General features: G+C 39.8%; 1 protein-coding gene across 7 annotated transcripts in view; it reads left to right on the top strand.

The window, feature by feature from the left end:
• The window catches only part of GDA (guanine deaminase), a 1032722-nt gene extending 1010476 nt beyond the window's left edge, over window positions 1-22246 (top strand). For all 7 annotated transcript variants that reach the window (XM_044064387.1, XM_044064391.1, XM_044064386.1 and 4 more), the window contains one exon: window positions 21557-22246. In XM_044064387.1, the coding sequence (XP_043920322.1) occupies window positions 21557-21630 (74 nt within the window). In that variant the 3' untranslated portion in view covers window positions 21631-22246. The remainder of the gene's footprint in view (window positions 1-21556) is intronic.
• The last annotated feature ends 1785 nt before the right edge of the window (window positions 22247-24031 follow it).

Below are 24031 nucleotides of genomic sequence, written 5' to 3'. Positions count from 1 at the left end.
CTGCTCCTCACTTCTGCAAGGAGCTAACATCAACAAGCTGTCCACCCACATTGTCTGTGGATTCCCCAACATCTGCCTGGGAAATTCAACCATATTGTGTGCTTCATGCATGTGACCCTCCCCTCAACCTCCACAGGACAGGCACACAATTTCTTTACCTGACAGGGCCTTAGACACCCAAGCTGCTAATCAAACCTGCGCTACTTGGGCTGTAACCAAGTCTTTATCCCATTAGGCCCACAGCACAAAATCCATCCCATCAAAGCATTTTATGTGACCCATGGCATGCCCCAGAGCTGTCAATGCCAGGTTTTCAAAATTCCTTTTTATTCTACATCCACTGTGCAGTTAACTGTGTCCTGACAATTTAAACTCCATTCAGGACTTCCTAGTTAACCACTCCTTAGTATGTGCACATGCATATCAAGGAAATAAATAACTGTGCCAGGGCGCTTCCTGCTTGTTTTGTTAATGTTATGGTGGTTTGGATTTTTTCCGGAGTCACTTGCAGAAGTTGAAGAAGGACTTGTACACGTAAGTTTGTGTGTGTGTGTGTGTGTGTGTGTGTGTGTGTGTGTGTGTGTGCGTGCGTGCGTGCGTGCGTGCGTGCGTGTGTGTGTGTGTGTGTGTGTGTGTGTTTGTGCATGCTTGTGAGTGCATGCTTGTAATCTACATACGTGTGTGACTGTGTTTATGTGTGTGATGTTCATGTATGACTTGTTTGCTTGCAGGAGTGATGTGTGCTTGTGTGAATTAAGTACAAAAGCAAAACAACTGCATGTCAGTGTGTTTGTAGGTGTGCAGTGCTGGCGTGTGAGTTGTTTGTTTGCAAGAGTGAAGTGTGCTTGTGTGAAGTAGAGACGTAGAGTGACTGCATGGCATCTAAATATGTTGACATGTGTGAAGAGACCTGTATCTCTGGTCCAGTGATCAGGTCCATACTTCAGGGCTGTCTGCTAGGTCCTTTTCTGTCAGATCTATATCATATTATCGCAAAGTGAAAATGTCGAATGGCACAACAGCGAACGTGCCGAAATGTCGAGGGTCGTTTTTTGAGATTGCAGTACAGTAAAGATTGGGATATTTGCCCTTTCCTCACTGTAGTGCGATCTTGGAGTTGAAATATATATTTAGCGGGGGTGGGGTGGGGGGTCCAACCCCCCCCCACAATACCGAATTAGAGTTTTGGAAGTTTCGCTCTTGTGAGAGTTCAATATTTTCAGTTTGCAATGTTATGATATAGACACTTTCTATCCATGGACATCACAAATGATATACACATCCTGTGTTTAAACAGCTGCCTGAAGGACTGCAGACTGTGGGCAATCATTGACTCCAACTGTGATATTAGAATAATACAGGCAGTATTAACACACACCAAAGATTGCTGCTGCAGCCATGACAACACCTGCAATGACAAGAAAACATGTATTATATCAGGGAGACCAACACCCAACCCAAGTTTATTGCAGACATCACGCCCTATAATCAGACCAATAGATATGTGACCTGTGTCCTGGGGTAGATGGTAAGTGGAACGTCCACCAGCATGTGGTCGCAGTGCTGACTAATCCCTTGTATGTAACACAAGTACTGAGTATGTGAAGGACATCCACATCAAAGGCCATAATACCTCCATAGTTCACTACCTTCATCACACCAATAACTGAGTAGAATGTACCCTTCTTCATGTTCCTCCCTACACATGTTCCAGTGATGTTTAACTGAAGTGTACCACCTTTGTCACAGTGAGCTCTCAAACATCTTACTGGCCATACCTAGGTATTCTTTTTGTGACATAAACTTTACTGTCTGATGACATGGAACCCCCCCCCCCCCATCAAGTTGTTACACCAGATGCACGTGTGCTACCTGTTCTGTTGATGCACACAGTACACACATAGGTGTTTGACAACATTAATGGCATGGGTAACATTCGTTAAAGTAGGGATTGTGCTCTCTCTCTCTCTCTACATATATATATATATATATATATATATATATATCTATATGCCATGCACACCAATCAATTAGTCTGTATTGATCATAATGTCACATTCAGGTATAGCAGTGTCTCTCCTAACACCTCCAACAGATGTTACAGTGCCAGGACAGTGTGCATGATTATCCTCATAGAATGTAGATGTATCATAATAGTTGTACAAGTGTGTTTGTGCAGAATCATTTCTGATCCATCTGATTCATGTGTTATGTCAGAAGCATGCATCATGGGATTACAGCTGGTATTATTCTGATATTGTTCATGACTGTGCTTGCTTCTTTTAATGTTGTCCATGAGCCTTTATCTGTGCCCATTTACTGGAAACCTCAGCTGAGATTACACTCATATTCAGGCATATCAGTCTGCACAGTTTCACAATATGCACCCTACCCCAATTGCATGTAACATCCCTTAAAGATGTCCTCTGTGTTATTCATGTAAGGATGCTTATCTCACACAGACATCCTCCCCTTTGTTATGTCACCTTGTGTGACAGTCGCATAATACACATTTTCTCTGTGCAGTCCCAACTGTACTAGATTGATATGTGATTGATGTTACTGCTATAACCTTCTTCCATTGACATGGCCTCATCTGCTGTACATTAGGTTGTTGCACATGTCCTCTTTCCCTGTGTTCATTCCTACAAATCATCCGCATGTTCAATACACACACTTCCCCTGAGTGTTTGTTTTACATGGCAGTCCATATACCCTTACAGATCATTTACATAACTTCAGCACAGAATGTCAGGAATGCGATTTCACAATAATCTGCACTGTAGATAGTGTCCTGTACTGTGTTTGGACCATATACTTAACAATCATACCTCTTAACTGTCCAGATTTTCACAGAATGTCCATATTTTGCCTTTAAATCTTTTAGTGTGTTCTTTATCAAATTTGTGGTTTTCTGCCATATCACTAGAATGATTTCAGGACTGATGCAACTCAATAATTACATACATTTGAGTTTCAGACTTAAAATCTTTCAGAACATGTATCTTAACACAAACTCCTGGTTATTCTAGCACATTTCTAAAGAGCAAATATGTCAAATATGTCCCTATTTCTGAGTCATTGTCCCCCTAATATGTTGACCTTTGTCCAGATGTTTTGCAGTAAGAGATTGAGAGCTATCTTTTAAGCCCTAGTGATGGTTGTGACATTCCACCCAAAACTGTGGACCTTCAGTGCTCTGATTTAAACAGGATTGGTATGCATGTTTGTTTACATGGTTTCCTGGCCTGCAACACTGTTGCCAGTCATGAAACCTTGCTTATTTACTTTTAAACGTGGTGCGTGGCATGAATATGCAATGAGCGCTGCTTCTCACCATGCAGTACCATGAACATATGTAAACTCCGTGTAGGCTTCATGTGAAGCAGAGTTTATTGAATCCCAGGAAGTATCCTTCCAAATTTATAAGAACAATATTGAAAATCTGTCTCTGGTTTTCAGCCTTTGCACCTCCACCCATAATTTCTGCTGTGTCCAGAATTCATCACATTGAGAGATATGTTTGTTTCAAATTTTCCTTGCCACTTTAAGAACTTAAAAATTTATGACAAATTACGGAGGATTACAGTTCCTTTTGGAAGAATATTTGATGGCAGTGGTGAGAAGGTTCACAAATGTGTCTGACTTTTAAAAAGTCCTTGTGGTTGTGTATAATATTCTTCTCTGTTCCTTGTAAAACATTTGATTTCTTGTTTTCTGCTAAATCTCTGATTTCAATCTCAGAAAAGGTTGATGGGATCACAACTGTCTAACTTTATCAAGTACCCCTGGTTTTGATTCATATTTTTCCATGCCCCATGTAAAATGTTATTGATTTTTCTGGTAAATCACTGATGATTACAGAGTGATTGGTGACTGAGGAAGCAATGGGGGGAGGGGTGTCACAACTGTATCTGACTTTGCAAAGCATTCCTGATTTTGGATCTGTTTTTCCTCTACTTATCCTAAGATTTGATGTTCTGGTAAATAAGTGAAAATTAGTCAGTAAAAGAATGGCATTTTTAAATTTAGTAATGTAGTGTTGATGCACTTCTTAACTTTTCAGAATTTCACAATTTCATTTTTTTTTTTTTTGGTAAAGGCAGTTAGCTGGTTACTTTGCCATATCCTGTGAGGATTAATGACTGTGAACTGTTAACGAGTTACTTCATGTAGCTGAAGGTATCAGGTTTCATGAATTCCACCTTCAATTGCTTACTCTTTGTTCAGTGGTCTTGGCTTACCTGGTCAACAAAAGTTTATAGAAAAAGACACTAATAATTCCAGTCAGGAATACCTAATGCCGCATTTGTTCAGAAAATGCATGTTGACTCAAAGCCTGTTCCATTTAAATGAATTATTGTACTCGACCATGGTTTTGAGCCTTTGCCCCCTGGCCCTTAGGCTTTGTCTGGATTTCTTTAGCAAAGAAGTAGAGAGGTATGACTGTCTGACTGCCATTGTATGCAGAAGTGATGTATGCTTCTGTGAAATGAGCTGGAGTGCTTTACCATGCGACGCTGAGAGGGCAGTACTTTACCATGCGACGCTGAGAGGGCAGTACTTTACCATGTCACATTGAGAGGGCAGTACTTTACCATGTCACATTGAGAGGGCAGTACTTTACCATGTCACATTGAGAGGGCAGTGTCTTCATTTGCTTATGGAATGCACTTGCTCTCCCCTGTGCTGTTCAGCATGTCAGAGTACACTTCACTATACAAATGCTGATTGCCGACATGGACTGCATCTATGTTATTATTTCTGTGTGATTTCAGTGAGAGGAACGCTAATTGGAGATACTGCACTTGCAGTTGTAACCTTTTGTGATACTCTGTCTAATATACTCAACAAAGTGCCCTGATTTTGCATCATTCTTTGTCTGTTTCTTGTGAAATGTATGATTTTCTTGGAAATTGTTGAACTGCAGTGAATAAATAACAGGCATTTGAATTTCAGATGTCATACCCTTCAGAAAATGCATGCTAATGGAAAACCTGTTCTACCAATGTTCTCTACGTAGATGCAAGATGCAAAATCTGTTCTATTTTTTGATATTTTTCTCTCCACCCCATCATTTTTGGCTTTATCACTCATTCTCGGTCTTAATTAAGGTGCACAAAGATAATAGGAATGCAATTTAAAGCAGACTGTCCCTGTGTCAGTTTTTATTTTATGGGAGGAAAAAAAGTGTAATTATTGAAAAGTAACCCGCTTTTATTTACTAATGATATTGAAACTGTGCATAATTCATTGACGTGTGTGTGTGTGTGTGTGTGTGTGTGTGTGTGTGTGTGTGTGTGTGTGTGTGTGTGTGTGCAGAGTTTGCATATTTGAGAGAAAGCTATTTCTACTTTTACTGTGTTTGTGTGTGAGCAGCATTCATTATTAGAAAGGAATCTGCTTTATTTGGGAGGGAGGTAGAATTTGTGTAATTCATTAGTGGGTATGTATAAATAGATAAGTGCATGTTCTTATCTAATCTGTATATTTTAATATTCCCTGCATTTGTTTTCATTTTGTGTGGGGTATTTGCAAAGGTACTTTACAAAATACAGTCACTACAACTTGGTTTAATCATTCTGACTTAGCATGAATTTCTGGGGTGAATCTTAGAATTGGGTTATAGTTGCTGTGCATACATGATTGAGGTGATATTTCTGTTTAGAATGCACCATCTTGGAGGGTAGATTATGTTATGTTGTACCACTCCTTCTGTCAGAGTCTAGTGATGTTTCTGCTCACTTAAAGGAGCAACAACAGTTAATATGCACAACTAAATGGCAAACAGAGCATCCAAATGGCTATAAAGGTAATCGGTTGTTTAGCAGTAAAGAATGTGGATGGAAACTAGGATGTGAATCAACAACTTTTAGTACTTGTTGATATAAACATGTACAAGCAATATCAGGCTTCTCTCACTTTGTATATAAATGTTTAAATATTGCTGGTACCGTTCATTTCTAAATTAAAATTTCATCACAATCATAGACAGTATTCACCATACCTGTCAATTTCTTAGCACAAAAAAATCTGGACAAAGCCAAAAATAATGAGGCGAACAAAGGCCCAAAAATAGAGACACATTTTAAATATTACTCATAAATTTAGAAAGTTGCAATAATAAAAAAAAAGGTTTTGTGTTAGCCTGCATTTTCTGAAACATAGAAGTCTAAAACTCAAATGTCTGTCATTATTATGCCAGAAAATCACAAATTTTATTAGGAACAAACCAAAAATATGAAGTATAAATCTGGACATTCTGCAAAAATCTGGTCAGTGGAAAGGTATGGTGTTCACATTTATTTCAAGGGTTAACTATCACTGACAGCATTTATCACTGTTACTCAATTGTGCCCTCAGTTGTGTTCTGCCTTCACTCAACTGACCCCCTCCCATTGCCAGTGCAGCTTGGAGAAGGTGTGGTCTAAAGTGAAATATCGCCATGACTGGTGGGATGGGGGGGGGGGGTATCCAAATTCTTTCTATACATTTGTGATGCTGTTCAGGTTTTCCACTTGGACTTGGCCTGGATTTCTGGTGCGTGTGTTAAAAACCGCTATACATAACCAATTGCCAGAGAGGGACTGTTTGAAAGTAAAATGTGTCTTTTTGCTCAGTTGTGATACAGATCAGTTCTTCCACCTGCACCGATGTTCATTTTTTTTTACCTGCAGTGATGTTCACTTTTATTACTATAAATGGGTAGCACAGCTCAATACTTCCTACTAATTTTTTGATATATTTATGTAGTGTGTGTTAGTTCTATTATTTTTAGATAGTTTAGATAGTTTAAATTGTTTTAAATTAGGGACTTGTTGGCTTTTTAGTTTGTGTAGGCCTTTAGCCCTTTTTCCTACTATTAATCCCTTTACCAGTTAGTTTTTTTTCTGTGGGACTCTTAGTCCCATATTTGTATTATATTTTTATTTATATATTTTTATTTATATATATATTACTGTTGTAGATAGTGCCCGGGTTGGGCTTAGTTGTTTGTGAATCTATTTACTGTTTTTTTTCTCAGTATGTCAGAGGATAGGGAGAAATCCCATCCCAAATTGGGTTTTAAAAAATGCCCAGATTGTGGGCAGAAAATGTCCATCACTGACAGACATATTCAGTGTGTCTACTGCTTGGGGGCCAAGCACCTCCAAGACACCTGTAGCATTTGTCACTCCTTCTCTTCAAGAGTGCTCTTGGAGAGAAGGAGAAAACTTATAGACAGAGGATTGCTACAGCAATCTTTTTCAGAGGTTTTGAATAGCCATGAAGGTGCTAGTACATCTTCCAAATCTTTAAAATCCAAGTCTTCAGATAAGGTATCCAAAAAGGCTAAAGTTTCAGAAGGAGGGTCATCGGTTCCACAGTCATAGGAGCCGAGTGTACCTTTGATTCGGAGCCAGCTTTCAGTATCGGAGCCAGTCTCTGAAGTTCCTTCTTCACCTCTGCTCCAGTCAGCACCTTCAGTGCATTCAGCTAAGTCTTCAGTCAGCCTTTCAGATTTGGACATGGATCGGCTAGTGCAGAAGCTTTTACAGGCACCAGGACTTACCAAATTGTTGTTGGCCCCGACCAGCTTATTGGTACTGAAGACCATGGAACCGAACTTGTCTACTTCTCCTCCGGGCTATACTGGAATCTCAGAGCCGAGAGAAGTCAAACCGATGGTGGTTGGACCCTTGGAGCCGATATCCGCTCCGGGGTTATTGGCTCCATCTACTTGGATGTCCTCGGTGCCGACCGAGGGCTCTAGGAGCCGACGCTCTCTGGTCGGGTCCAGGGAGGATAGTCGCACCGACTTGTCGGTGCCAACTCTCCCTCTCTGGGCTTTGGCTCAGATGAGCTCGGCTCCTACCTCAGGCTCGGAGCCCAGGGTTTCGGTGCGGGAGGATCAGACGGTGCTCTCAGGTCCATCCACTCCTCCTCATCGGAGCCATGGTTCCTTCAATGCTATGAGGACAGTTTTGTCTCCAAAGACAACATCAGCATTGGTTCAGCTTTCCCTCTCCCCTCAAGCTCCTGTGTCTACTTCTGCATCTACCGACCCCTCTAAGCGTAGAGACCCTGAGCCTCAAGTACCCCCACAGGGTGTCCCCTGCTCTTCTGAGACCTCCCCAGACCCTCCCACTGAGGAGGTGCCCAGAAAGAGACTGTACAAGAGGAGGCACTTAGACTCCCCACAGGAGTCTTTGACATCTGACACGGACTTAGATGAGTCAGAACGGTCCCCTCGGTCCCTCTCTGAGGATATCTCTTTTGCAGAGATACTAGAGATCCTTAGTCAGAGGGGTGACTGGCAGTCCAAGACCCCTACTGAGGATGAGTCTGTGCTCTTGAAGGCTTTTGGGTCTCAACCTTCCACTTCTTGGGTGTCTCTGCCTTACGACGAGCTCATGGATCTGATCTCTCGTAAGGCGTGGGAGTCACCGAAGGACATGGAACCTGTCCCTCATAGACCTAATAAATTCATATCTGCCCCAGTTGATAAACCTTTTTTGATAAAAGGAGTGCCTGTGGATACCATGGTGGTGGCTGCAGCCAACAAAAAGGAAGTATCTGAGACATACTCTTCTATCCATCCCCCTAACAGAGATTCTAGGGTTATGAATAGATATGGGAAGTGCATGCTTAGTTCAGTGACTTTTTCTCTGCGATCACTGAACTACTTGACCCATTTTACAAGACTACAGAGAGATCTCCTGAAAGATCTAGGAGATACTCTCCAGGGTACAGTAGCTGCAGGAGTGGCCGACAAAGTCAAAGTCCCGCTCACTACCCTTAACTCAGTAGTGAACTCGTCCATGCATCTCATATCCTATGCAGCTGATGGTTCAATTAGAGCCACTAGTTCGGGCATTGCTCTGCTCAGACAAGCCTGGATGCGTCTCTGTTCCTTTGCGGAACCCTTCAAGTCTTCTTTTATGAATACCCCATTTGATGGCTTATCACTGTTTGGGCCCAAAGTAAAGGAAACTTTAACCAAGTGTGAACAGGAAGGCAAGACTTTATCTGCCATTGGGGTCCGCTTTTCCAATCCTACTCTGCCCTACCCTAAGGGCCCTAGGGGGGGAACTCAAGCAGCCTTTCATGACACATGTGGTGAAACCCCCTCTAGAGGCAGAGGAGGGGGTTATAACGGAAGACGCTGCCCCCATGGCATAGGGGGTCTGCAGCAACAGGGTGACAGGAGTCAGTTCTCCGGTCAGTCCTACCAGCGCTCCTGAAAGGGGGCCCGATTGTTCTGCTCTGGAGGCAGTCGGGGATCACTTGTCTTTGTACCCAGAAGCCTGGATAAACATAACATCGGATACTTGGGTACAAAGCATCATTTCCAGAGGATATTTCATACTGTTCTTTACCCCTCCCATTCCTATAAAAAAAATTCCAGATGTTCCACCCAATCTCAGGGAACAAGCAATCATAGAGGTCCACAGATTGCTAGAAAAAAGAGTCATCCAACTAGTCCCAGCAGACCAAGTCGGATTCGGAACTTACTCAAGATTCTTTTTGGTACCAAAGAAAACAGGGGACTGGAGACCTATCTTGGACCTCAACAGACTCAACAAGTTTGTAAAGAAAGAGAAGTTCCGAATGGTCACGCTTCAGTCTATTCTTCCCTTTTTAGGGAAAGGCGATTGGATGTGCTCCATAGAACTCAAGGACGCGTACTATCACATAAGGTTGGACAGATGCTCCAGAGATTATCTGCGCTTCCGGCTGGGAGCCAATCATTACCAGTTTCGAGCCCTGTCCTTTGGTCTCACTTCAGCCCCCAGAGTATTCACCAAATGCATGGCAGTGGTCACGGCTCACCTGAGGTTTCTAGGATTCCAGGTGTTTCCATACTTAGACGATTGGCTCCTCACCACTACCACCAGGCATCAATTGACTCAGGCAACACAATACACTCTGACACTCTGCCATTAATTAGGCATTACGATCAACTTTGAAAAGTCTGCCTTATCGCCATCTCAGCATACCATTTTTATAGGAGAAGAGTTAGATACCTCAACCACCACTCTATATCTCCCTATCGAAAGAGTCTCCCTTCTTCACCAAAACATCAGCTCACTGGTGTCAAAGAACAAAGCTACAGCAGCGGAGGTATTGAAAGTACTAGGTTTGATGGCGGCAGCAATTCTGGCTATACCACTCGCAAGGATGCCATATGCGAATCCTTCAATGGCTTCTTTTCACTCAGTAGTCTTACCAGAAACTACCAATGCAACACATGATTCTTATCACGGATTCTTGAAGGAGAGACCTTCAGTGGTGGTTGACGTCTCTTCATGTTACAGTAGGGAGACCCTTTGTTCTCCTCCCCAGTAGCCACTGTGATCACGGACGCTTCCCTGATAGGGTGGGGGGGGGGCATTTTCAGGGAAAGACTGCCCAAGGCACATGGACAGATCAAGAATCACATCTGCACATCAATGTTCTAGAGCTGAGAGCGGTACTTCTGGTGTTGCAGTACTTTCAGGACTCTCTCCCTCTAGGAACTATTGCAATTCAGACCGACAACATTTCAGTAGTCTGGTACTTGAACAAGCAGGGCAGAACCAAGTCTTACCCCATTTGTCAAAAAACCCTCAGGGATTGGCAATGTGCTGTGTTGTCCCAGCGTTTTCTGTTAGCAACGCACATCCCGGGGAAATCCAACGTCATAGCGGACAAGCTAAGCAGGGCAATATTACTCCCTCATGAGTGGTCTCTCAATCACTGCTGCGACCTTTTTGCCAGCCACATCAATTCAAAATACAGAAGCTACTTTGCCCTGATACCACCTCCTGGTCATCCCCCGAGAGATACACTTTTACACGATTGGCCCCCGGGTCTCCTTTATGCATTTCCACCCTTCCCATTAATACCCAGATTTCTACCGAAAGCAAAATTGCTGAGAAGGAAGGTTATACTCATAGGCCCCTACTGGCCTCGACAGATTTGGTTTCCATTTCTTCACCATCATCTGCTGGAGGATCCATGGATCCTGGACCCAGTTCCGGACCTTCTGATACACCCATCAGGGGACCTTCATCCTTATCTACAGTCCCTGAAACTGACTGCTTGGCTAATCCACTTCCCCTAATTGCCAGGCTTCATTCAATTTCAGAAGATACAAGACAGATTCTCTTGTCCTCTCACAAGCCATCTACCAGGAAATTATATGGCAGCAAATGGAAAAGGTTCTCAATTTGGGCCAACGTGCAGAACATTGACCCTTTTCAAGCTCCGCTATCTTCGATCTTGGAATTTTTGACAAAAATTTTTAAGGAAGGGGCAGCAGCTGCTACATTTCGAGTTCAGTTAGCTGCTATCTCAAATTTTCACCTTGGTCTTGATGGCTCAAATATTATGAGCCATAAATTATCCAAAACCTTCCTTAAAGGCGTTCTTCATATGAGACCTCCGATCAAAATTCCTTTTTCTCCCTGGAATTTAAACCTTATGCTGTCTCAACTTATTCTTCCTCCCTTTGAACCAGCTTTTTCTTGTGATTTAAAATGATTTAAAATTCTTATCGTGCAAAACAATTTTTCTTGTGACCATTACGTCTGCCCGCAGAGTGTCAGAACTTCAAGCATTATCCATCAGACCGCCCTACATGATCTTCCATGCTGATAGAGTATCTCTCAGAATTAACCCATCTTTTTTACCTAAAGTCTGTTCTGAGTCAAACATCAATCAGGTGTTCTTCCCCAACCACTCTAACAACTTAGAATATATGCTGCACAAACTTGATGTTCACAGACAGCTCAGATTTTATCTTGACAGAACTAAGGATATTAGGAAATCAGATCAACTTTTTGTATCCTTCTCAGAAGCAAGAAAAGGCAATCCAGTGGCTAAAAAAAACTTATCTAAATGATTATCCGATTGTATATCCTTTGTTTATGAAAATGTGAACATGCCTTTAACACACAAACCAAAAGCTCATTCTACCAGAGCTGTCTCTACCTCTTCTGCTTTTCAATCTAAATTGCCCCCTGACAATATTTGTGCTGCAGCCACTTGGTCTAACCCTCATACCTTTATCTCACATTACAAAGTAGATAAGGCTTCCAGGGACAGGTCTTCCTTTGGTTCTACAGTACTGAAGAACATACTCCCATGAGCCACCCAGGGTTGAGGGTGCTAGGGACGCTACCCATCAGTGAGAATAATCAGCGAGATTAACAACTTCACATATAGATGTTATGTACTTACCATAACGTTCCATGTGAGTTGTTTATCTAACCTTTATTCTCACGTCCCTCCCTCCTTCCCCCTCCTGGCTGACTGTTGATTTAGAGGCTAGTGCCATCCTGGTTATTCAATATTTCTCTTTCCCTTTGGGTACTCTTCGTAGATATATGTATAAGAGAGTATGTATAGGTTGTATATATATATATATATATATATATATATATATATATATATATATATATATATATATAGATAGATAGATATGTATAGACTATTACTTGCAGCAAACAAGATCTGAGGTAATTCTAGCAGTGCATGGTGGGATAAGGGGCTGGTCTCGAGCTACTGGCAAACCCTGAGCTTGCTATCTGCCATGTCGGAGCTGAGGATTGGCACCAACCCATCAGTGAAAATAAAGACGAGCTAAACAACTCACATGGAACGTTATGGTAAGTACATAACGTCTATTTATACACTGTTCTATTAAATGTATTAATGTAATAAGGCTGCCAGGGGTGCTGGAATCTCTTATTCAATTCCGATAATTTCAAGCTTTATTTTTTACTGAACTGCTTGCTCTTGTACCTTTAAATTTTGCATTTCCTTAAGCAAACAATGCTCAGAACTCTCAAGATTAATTGCCTGCACCTGCAGACAGTGCATTTCCATGGAAACATAAGAACAGAATGTTCAACTGTTTTCAGCTGCAGACTTCTTTTGCCACTGAACATTTGCTAAAGGAAGCAAAAAAAAAAAACAAGCTAATATCATTGCATAATTAACATACTTAGCACTTCTCATTACATTGGTACTTCTGTCGTATTTTTCAAGCCTGTTTGTTTATAGAAAACACTTGTTTTTAGATTAAACTCAGGACATTATTCCAGGCATTCACCTGTGCAAAAAAAAAAAAAAAAAAAAACAGAAAAAGTCTCAACTCTACACATAATATAATCAGTGTACTTTTACACTCCATCCTCCACCCCAACAGCCTAAGACTGCAGCATGTTAACTTAAACTTGATTTTGTCTGGCCTTTCTTATCTTTTTACATTGTAATACCTATATTTCTTAAAACTTAAACGGGTACTTTTTTACTTTACTATCTTTATTGCACACAACAATCACTGAAAAGAGTCACCTTCACTCCCCACATTTAAGATACCCCTGACTACATACTACACAAATCTACTTTATTATATAGCATGATTTTTATATTATGAAATATTTTATACAAATACTATTAAGAACAAAAATGCTTACTTACTGTTACTTTTTCCCATTTAGTGTCCTTCTAAACATTAATGACATAAAGTGGGGTATAAGCTTTACAGTCCCCCCACAAGTTTAACAAAGTCAACAAAAGACCAATCTTTCTCAGCCACTTTTTCATGCAAAGCCATATTTCACAAATGTGATTGATGTTTTATAATCTCACATTTATTCACTAATTTCAGCATTGGTAGTCTTCTTCCTGTTCATCTCCATCTCCCAACATCAGACTTGTTCAAGTCCAAGGTACTTCCAATTCTTCTAGTCAACTTCTGTGCTTTTTTCTGTCTCTCAGACATTTCCTTTGGAAAACTGGAAAATGTTTCACTGGCAAAGTCTCCCTATGAGCTTTATTGTTAGAAGGATGAGAAGCAGAGTTCCCTTCGCCTTTGATGGCTCATTTTTTTGTTAGATGACCTTTTGTATTTCCCCCTTAGTCTGTTCTGTGTCAAATTTTTTTTTGATCTCCAGGAAAATTTTTCTGAAGACAGCTTGATAGAGCAGCTTTAATCTCACACATGTCTCTTGATATTCCCTGATTGTTGCGATCCATTTGATTCTGTTCTGCTTGGTGAATAAACATTTTCCACAAACACTCTTACTCTCTTCATTTTTAATACTTTGTCCTTCTGTCACAGTTTTTTCAGGATCAACTCTTTTTGTTGGTATGATTGCATCTTTATTAATACAGGTCTTAGCTGCTATCTCATGGACATGTTTGGAGCATACACTTGATGTGCCTTTTCAATTAACAAATCCGGATGTGGAATATCAGTCCAGTTGTTTATTTGTGCTTTTATAAAATTAGTAGTCTGTTCCTTCCAGTTTCTCTGGTACAGCAGAAAATTTCAGATGTTCTCTGTGTGCTGTATCTTTTAACGCTACCATTTTTTTGAAACAACTCTTCTTGAGAGGTTTCATACTCAGCCAGTCCTTTCTTCATTCCAACCTCTGATTTTTGTGGTTTTATCAGTTTATCTGAATATATGGCATAGGAGTTATTCTGAAGGAACAGTATTCGAAGAGTGTTTTGGAGGTGAAAAGAGTGTTGGATAGAGTGATGTTTATGAAGCTGGAAATTGATGGTGTAATGATGGATGTTGTTAGTGCATATGCACCACAAGTTGAGTGTGCAATGGATGAGAAAGAAAAATTTTGGAGTGAATTGGATGAAGTGGTGATGACTGTACCTAAGGGTGAGAGAGTGGTGATTGGAGCAGATTTCAATGGGCATGTTGGTGAAGGGAACAGAGGGGATGAGGAAGTGATGGGTAGGTATGGTGTTAAACAAAGGAAAGTAGAAGGTCAGATGGTAGTGGATTTTGCTAAAAGGATGGACATGGCCGTGGTGAATACGTATTTTAACAAGAGGGAGGAGCATAGGGTGACATACAAGAGTGGAGAAAGATGCACACAGGTGGATTATATCTTATGTAGGAGGGCCAGTTTGAAGGAGATTGGAGACTGTAAAGTGGTGACCGGAGAAAGTGTAGTTAGGCAGCATAGGATGGTGGTTTGAAGGATGACATTGGTGATCAAGAAGAGGAGGAGGAGTGTGAGGGCAGCACCAAGGATCAAACGATGGAAATTGAAAAAGAGTAATTGTGAGATGGAGTTCAGGGATGAGTTAAGACAGGCACAGGGTGGCAGTGAAGAGTTACCAAATAGCTGGGTAACTACAGCAGAGCTAGTAAGGGAGACGGCTAGAAAGGTGCTTGGTATCACATCGGGACAGAGGAAGGATGACAAGGAGACATAGTGGTGGAATGAGGAAGTACAAAAGAGTATACAGGCAAAGAGGTTGGCAAAGAAGAAGTGGGATTGTCAGAGAGATGAAGAAAGTAGACAAGAGTATAAGGAGATGAGGTGCATGGCAAAGAGAGAGGTGGTGAAGGCTAAGGATAAGGCATATGAAGAGTTGTATGAAAGGTTGGACACTAAGGGAGAAAAGGACCTGTACCGATTGGCTAGACAGAGGGACCGAGCTAGGAAAGATGTGCAGCAGGTAAAGGTGATAAAGGATAATGAGGGTAACATACTCACAAGTGAGGAGAGTGTGTTGAGGAGATGGAAAGAGTACTTTGAGGGGTTGATGAATGAAGAGAATGAGAGGGAGAGAAGATTGAATGATGTAGGGATAGTGAATCATGAACTACAATGGATTAGCAAGGAGGAAGTAAGGATAGCTATGAAGAGAATGAAGAATGGAAAGGCTGTTGGCCCAGATGACATACCTGTGGAAGCATGGATGTGTTTAGGTGAAATGGCAGTGGAGTTTTAACCAGATTGTTTAATGAAATCTTGGAAAGTGAGAGGATGCCTGAGGAATGGAAAAAAAGTGTTTTGGTACCGATTTTTAAGAATAAGGGTGATGTGCAGAGCTGTAGTAACTACAGAGGGATTAAATTGATCAGTCACAGCATGAAGTTATGGGAAAGAGTAGTAGAAGCTAGGTTAAGAAGGGATGTGATGATTAGTGAACAGCAGTATGGGTTCATGCCGGGAAAGAGCACTACAGATGCGATGTTTGCTCTGAGAGTGTTGATGGAGAAGTACAGAGAATGTCAGAAGGAGTTGCTCTGTGTTTTTGCAGACTTAGAGAAAGCATATGACAGGGTGCCTAGAGAGGAGTTGTGGTATTGTATGAGGAAGTCAGGAGTGTCTGAGTATATGTATTTGTATTTTTATAGTCAAAAACATTTTTATATGTGGGGAATTATTGTCAAGAGGTTTACTGAGTAGCTGTTTTTCTATATGTTTTTCTATATATTTTTCTATATGATTCTAGGTGTTTTTTAAACATTCTTTTATTTTCTAACATTAACTTTGGTGGCAATGTAGATAATTTGTGTTTTAATTTAATAATTGATTAATATGCTAATTATGATTGTTAATGGAATGTGTTTTATATATATGTAGGAAGCTGTGCATTGTTTACTGTTTGTCTGAAGAAGGTTGGGTAATAACTCTTCCGAAAGCGCTAACATTAATTGTGGTACAATAAACAGTCCGTGTCTTGCTGTATTTGGCTGTTTTTCACTTTTGTTTTGTGATTTAGAGTTAAAGATGTTAAGATTTGCACTGGGTGTGATGAGGGTGGACAGGGGAATAAGTATATTAGAGGGTCAGCCCAGGTTGGAAGGTTTGGAGACAAAGCCAGAGAGGCAAGATTACATTGGTTTGGACATGTGCTGAGGAGGGATGCTGAGTATATTGGGAAAAAGATGCTAAGGATGAAGCTACCAGTTAACAGGAAAAGAGGAAGGCCTAAGATAAGGTTTATGGATGTGGTGAGAGAGGACATGCAGGTGGTTGGTGTGACAGAACAAGATGCAGAGGACAGGAAGAAATGGAAACAGGTGATCCGCTGTGGTGACCCCTAACGGGAACAGCCAAAATAAGATGATGATCAGTTTATCTGAATATCTAGATAAAGCTTCATTTTCCATGCTTTTTGTTATTTGAGTTGTTATATACCTTCCATGTTTCATTTATTTTAATCAGCTGTGAGTACATTTGATTTATTTTTTTTCCTCTAATTACTGGAAGTCATGTCTTGTACCAAAGCTGGAACTTGAACTGTTTTTTGCTGAGCAGCTGCAGGATTCTTCCCATTCAGTGTTTTCTTTTCACCTTTTCTAACTGATTTATTTTAAGTTCTCTAAATTACATATTTGCTGGCATCCAGGCAGTGTTCTTACTATCCAGTAACTGAATTTTACTCAAGCTGACAAAATTACTAGGTCTTATTTCTCAACTCCCTTTTTTTTCACGCTGGAAGAGCTGAAATTAAGCTGTTGATCAATATATATATATCCATCTTGAAAGTCCCCAAACATTCACCATTGAGTAAAGTTGCATTGTTAAAAGTTTAATAACATAAGCATGCCAACAGTAAACTATCAAAGTTATAATTGTGTGACGTTTTCTAACATGACTTTTATCAGTATATATTTATAAATCATGAACTACTAACAATATGTGCAATTTTACATGGAGGAAGGAGCAGTAGAGGTGAACTTAGGAAGGGTAGGGGTGAATGTAGATTTGTTTATGTTCATAAGTGGAAAAGTAAAATGACAGAGGGGGGTGGATAGAAGTGAAGATTCTTTGGATTAAGAAGTGAGATTTTCTCTTTACTATCTCAACCAACCAAAGCAGTCATCAGTAATGGAATTCTCATATCTCAGTTAGAATACGGACTACCCATTTTCACATCCATCTCTAAAAAAAACACCACCATAATTCAGGCAATCTTCAACAGCATCTGCTGATTCATTACAAACTCATGCCTCCATGAGCATTATTGTATCAGCCTAGAAAATGCTAAATGGCCACATGAAAACAAAGCTCTACTCTGCTGTCACGATCCCAACTCTACAAATGATTCCAGCTCCAGACATTTACTTCCATTGCAGCTAAGCTACATGAAACAAAATCTTGTAGAACCTGAGACACTACTTCAAGTCATACAAGCTCTTATTCTGCCTAGACCCAAGCTCCACAGCATTGCAAATGCATTCTAGTCTCAGGCACCTACTTTTTGGCAAGTTATTCCCATTGTCCTAAAGGAAATCAACACTCCAAATTCAGATTGCATCCAAAGAGCACCTCTCTATCCAAGCCAGATGCTCCTGCTTCACTATCCCTGTCTCCTTTCCACTTCTCTTCTCACAGAATTGCTTGAACAATTACCCACATTAAAAACTAACATAAATATTACACATTACACTCTACTTTACATGCATGCTTTTTTCTATGCAACTAGTCTGAACTACTCTGTTATTGCTTGCATTTCAGCCTTTTTGTTTGTGAAATGCTGAGCATTTCACCCCAACTGAGCCTGAAATTTTATACCATTTTTCCAATCCATAAATTGATTCTAGACATATTTGCAATACTACTGTGGTGATTGTAGTAATGATCAGGCATCCAAGTTTGTAGTAATTGGCAAAGTTTGTCATCCAGACATAATATTTTCCCTTAGTAGTACCAGTGGATTAGTTGGATAATTTTCGGGACCAGAACTGACAACTGTGGAATTACAATATATACATCATGCAATTCTGAAGATGCTGTATTTATACTTAACTCCATATAACCTTCCTGCCTGCAATTTGGCTGGCCATTGTATTAGGTAACATTCAATAATACCATAGTTTCATAGGTTCATAGATTAGTACTAGGCTAACTGCCCTTGCCAGACATTTTAAGCCTAGCCAATTATCCCCTGTGAGATTCAAACCCTGTACCTTGTGTTTGTAAGGCAAACACCTTAACCATTAGGTCACCCTCCCAACCCACTCAGGCCCAAGACTTTGTATTATATGGTAATATGCGACAAAGAATCAAGCTCAAGGTACACACAATGAATTCTTACATTTAGTCAGGAAAGTAGCAAGCATAATATCCATACTCACGGATTATATAACATCTACAGCTTTAATAATAATATTAACATCAGATATTTCTGAACAAAAGTGGTTCACCATTATTTGGATTAAACATATAAAAAGACAGTGAATAAAATTAGAGACATATTAATGTAAGGCTGTTCACTATTTTTGGATCACCATTATTATATTTATAAATACATATTTATATATGTATGCCTTGTCTATTCTTGGCCCTAAACTATGTGAATCCTTTCTATCAATCTTAAGGACACCTCCTCTTACACCAGATTTCATAACTTTTTAAAAACATTTGATTATCCAGTCTAAATGTTCTTGGTTCCCAGCAGGATACATAACACAATCCTGCCTCCTTCTCTCTCTACTTATCTCCTGTTGTCACATATTCATCCCCTCTGCTAAGAATTCCCTCCTTTCTCTAATGCTCATGTCCATCATCTCACTCTTTTCAACAACAGTCATGTTTAAAATGTGTGCATATACTGTAGATATGTTTTATTTTGCTTGTTATCTCAGAATGTTGTGTTCTTTTAATCATGTCACAGTTTGCATATTCATTTAACAGTGTGTGAATACTAGCTGTAGTCTGGGACTGAAAATTGTCAGACTCGATTTGTGTTCTACCCTGGTAAACAAATTTAACTAACTAAATAAATAAATAATCCCATAGTGGTATAGTAGTAGTTATTCATCAGAATGATGGAGGCCAGGTTTTACAAATTTGTCAAGCCATGCATGAAGCCCTTAACTTGATACATTTGAAATTTCTCTTTTCCCCCAAATGCAACAAACCAGTACTAGAATAATTAATAATGGGGGATAGGTGAGGTGTCTCCCTGAACGATATGAGTGGATGCTCTCACAGAAAAAAAAACTTTTAAAAGCATATTTCAATTTCCTTGGGCACTATTTCAACTAATCATCTATGCTGAAACTAAATCAGTTTTTAGTGAGTGGTATGGTAGATTTGTCAGTCCTGAGATACTTTATTTTTACCAAGGGCAACTGAGCATGAAATGAAAACATTGTGGACCCAGGCCTCCTCCCCTACATTCTGTGTGATTGTCACTGCCACTGCATCAATAAGGAGTCTCTGGACAGTTAGGTAGCTAGGTCTGAACTAAGAAGCTACCAGAATGGTGATTTTTTTTTAACACACAAGTAACCGAATGCAGTAGAAACCAGTAGCCTATCCCTGAATTAGTAACTGAACTTGTTTAGTTTAGTGATTTTTTATTATATCTGGCACTTACTGCTCTTCATGATTCACGTTTGGAGGTAGTAGTTTTATTACTTTTTAGTGTTTTTGAATCAGTATAAATTTTTATGTCTAACTTTTGATGGAAAACTTTTTTTTATTTTTTTCATAATGTATTTCTTCTTAATATCAGCCTTATTAATCTAATAATCCCAAATATATTTTTATCTTAGGGAACATCCTGAGTAATGCATATGTATATGCATAATTTTGTATAAAGTTCTCCAGCAGATGGGGATGAATTTCTTTTCAAATTTAGTACTCTGCAGTTTCATAGTATGAAGCATATATGTTCCTAACTAGCTTGAATGTTCTGGTTCACTGACTTCTAGACTTAACAAGTCTAGCACCATCAGGATATTTTCATGACTTTCTTTGAATGCTTGGTTCTCACTGAGAATAATTATCCTCTGTTCCAAGGCACTCCAGCGGATGGGCTATGGTGCAGTTTGATGGGAAGGTAGTAGGACCTGTTGAGTACAAGAAGTTCAGCCACAATTCATATATGCTCTGGTTTGGTACCTTTGTATTATATGAAATTAAAGGTTTCTGGGTAAAACATAAGAGTCACTGACCAAAGTTTTCAAGCATTGCTTCTGTCAGATTTGTTCAGTATTGTTTTTATTGTGTCACAATACACTACCAAGCAGTGACTGAAGTGAGCTAAACTCACTTCTGATCATAATGTCCCTGCAGGGTAAAATATGACAAGGCTGCCAACAGAGGATGGTATCCTCACACAAATATATTTAGCAATAATAAGACAATTCATGTCATGTGTAGCTGGAACTGGATAATCTACAGGTAGACAAGGATTGAATTCACAAGTGTCATTTGCCCAAAGTTCAACCGCCCCGAGGATCAGAGTTCCTCCATAGGAAATTGCTGTCGGTGAGTTGTGTCAGCTGTGATGCTCTTTGCAGAGGTAATTTACCTCTTATTCTAGTTGGTGCAACCAAGGCAATGGTATATATAAATCTGAGGTTTGGGTGCTTGGCCCCCTGCAGCAGTGGTGCAAAACACTTATATGTTTTTTTGTTTTGTTTTGTTTTTTTTTTTTTAGCTTTTTTGGGGGGGAATAGAATTTGAGGACAATATTCTTTGGCAGGTTTAACTTAGTCCACCCATAGTGGAAGCCACTGGAATTATATCAAATTTCTGGAAACTTTATACATTTGACCATAATCCTTCCATATATGCCATGCCTTATAATATTATGAAGTGTTAGTATTATATACAGCTAGATAAGTTCTGCTGCATAATTCCTATATTTTTGTTTTCCTTATTTTTGCGTGCAATTTCATTTTGCATTACTTTGAATAGACTCCATTCATAGTTATCTGAGACTGCTGGATTAACTACTTTGTAATTCAAAGCCTTTCATAATTAAATTCTAACACCTAGATATTTCCTTTTCTTTCATATTTTAGGTGATGACAGAAACATAAAAGAGGTATATGTAGCTGGCAAGAAGGTGATTCCCTTTCCACGTTTTGAAGTGTAATCGTATCATATAATGAATCATAACAATTTTTTTATGATGGAGTAACATAAAAGATGGTTTTAATCTAAAAAAGAGAAAGAACTTTTGCTGTTTTATAAACAAAGAACATCTGTCTTGTCGTAATGACTGATCTAGTGTCATGACTCATTTAAACAGTCTGATCTGCTGCCTAAGTTTTGTTTTTTTTTCTTGCCTGACTGTCTTTCTCCATATTATTTTGCATGAATTTGAATGAGATAACCATCAAATATTATGTATGACCTCAAGAAATAAATGTTTATGTAGTTTGCATTTCACATTTTTTGAATCTCTTTACTGTTGTTTAATTATTTATGCAAAGTTCAGATTTTAACTTCACAGTATATTTTTGAATTCTAAAGTGTCCTAATTGGAAAGACAAAAATGTATTTTGTTGTATAACGCTTAGTTACTTAAACACTGGAAATGCCTAAGCTGAGAATAATTTAAGTCATCCAAAATAAGGTTTTCTTATGCTCGCATGACTGTTATGTCATTCTACACCTTGTTTCAAATAAATCTGAAATTTTCCAAGCACAGTCTCAATCTGAAAATCATCCCTTGAAGTCAAAATAAAGCAGTTCTGTTTTTCTTGGTATCTGCATTGCTATTACTGTCTTTATTTCAATATAATGCAGTAGAAAACATCTGCATTCTGTATGCTTTGTTACTTGCCCTATATTTTCACAAACACAAGCAACATTGGATAACAAAGAAGGTATGCATGCATACGTTATAGTCACTGTCTCTGATAATCTGCTAAACATGTCAAATTTCTATCACTCGTGATATTGCACTGCAAAAACAAAGCATAACTGTATTTTCAAGTATTCTTATAATGAGCTGGCTTTGTGGCACTGAGGCATAAAGCCTTGACTATGACCCAGACAATCTGGGTTCACTTAAAAGGTTGGGCACTTGGATGAGTGGACAGGGGTGGAAAGGAAATTGATGCCTCTTTACCTGTCCCAGAGAGAGTGGGGGGTTGGGAATATGTGTCAAGGAGTACATTAATGGCTCTGATTCCATACAGTGACCTGAAGAAACACTGGTGCATCTGTTAACAAATGGATCAAGCTGCTTAGGCTTATGTCACTTATTGAAGTAGGGACAGATCTCACATCAGCTCAATGCATGCCCAACCTCTGAATGCAGGCTAGCACATATGCAGTATTTAGGTTATGAAGGAAAATCCTCTGGTGCCTGACTGAATGATGACTACACTGGGGCTGTACAATGGCAATCCAGTTAGCTGGCAAGCAATTGCAAAAAGTGAAGCAAAAAAAAAATCTCATAATAAACCAGCCCAAGTCATGAAAATGGTGAAGGCTGCCCCTCCAAACCCACCACACCACCCCCAAAAGAAGTTAGTCTTGATTTTTCCACTCACAATCAAAATGAATATAGTGTGACTATCAGGGAAAAAACTCCAAGTCTTTTAAGTAAACAGCTACCATTGTATGAAATCCTTGGCTAAGTAATATAACTGCTATAGTATGCAAATTAAAACAATTTTCTTAAGCCATCTTACTTGGTTCACTGTTTTGACATGGGAACCTTTGCAGACATTTGCCTATAGTTTGTCTTAGAGTCAGACCTTTTTCTACATTTCTTTAGTCTTTAGTAGCCCTCATATTCATACAATATCACATTATTGTGTATCTTCTCAAATATAATTTTTCCTCATTTTCATTTACACCATGAGCTTTCATTTTAGTCTCTATTGTTTGTTCATAGGTTCATAGGTTCATACTAGGCTATCTGCCCTAGGGCATTTATAAGCCTAGCCAGAGTGTGTATGGCTTTCGCCACCCATTTTAAATAAATTTTGCTATGCCCTTCTTCGAGGTTAGTATACTGTGCCTCTGTCTAACAGTGACACAGAAGTGATACCCGGGGTAAACCTACGATCTCCCATCCACTCATCAAGATTCCTCTTGAAGAGAGTCAATGAGGGACTCTGCCTAACCTGGACTGGGATTTTATTCCAGAGTGAAGGGAGCCTCTGGGTTATGAATCTGTCCCTCCAGCATGTCCTATTTATTTCAGTGCTGAGGTTCAAGTCCCTCGAGCGCGTAGCTCGATGGGATTTGGATTTTCTGAGGTGTAGCATGTCAATTAATTCCGGGTTGGACATGGCTTTATACGTCAGGCACAGATCGCCTCTGAGCAGGTGGTATGCCACTGAGTAGAGCTGGAGTTTCTTTAACCAGGCAGCATACGGCATCTGTTTGAGCCCCTTGATCCTCTTGGTGAGGTACTTTTGGGGTCTTTCCAGTTGCTGCAGGTGTCTGGTAAGGTACATCCCAAAAGGGGCATTGTACTCAATTATGGGCCTGATGAGGGATGAGTAAAGAGGCACGATGACCTCCCCTGATCTAGA

This window comes from Protopterus annectens, chromosome 2.part2 (genome assembly GCF_019279795.1).
Source record: "Protopterus annectens isolate FY-2018-M chromosome 2.part2, PAN1.0, whole genome shotgun sequence".
NCBI lineage: Eukaryota > Metazoa > Chordata > Ceratodontiformes > Protopteridae > Protopterus > Protopterus annectens.
The sequence above is the reverse complement of the archived record's forward strand: the minus strand, read 5'-3'. Positions and strand labels throughout refer to the sequence as shown.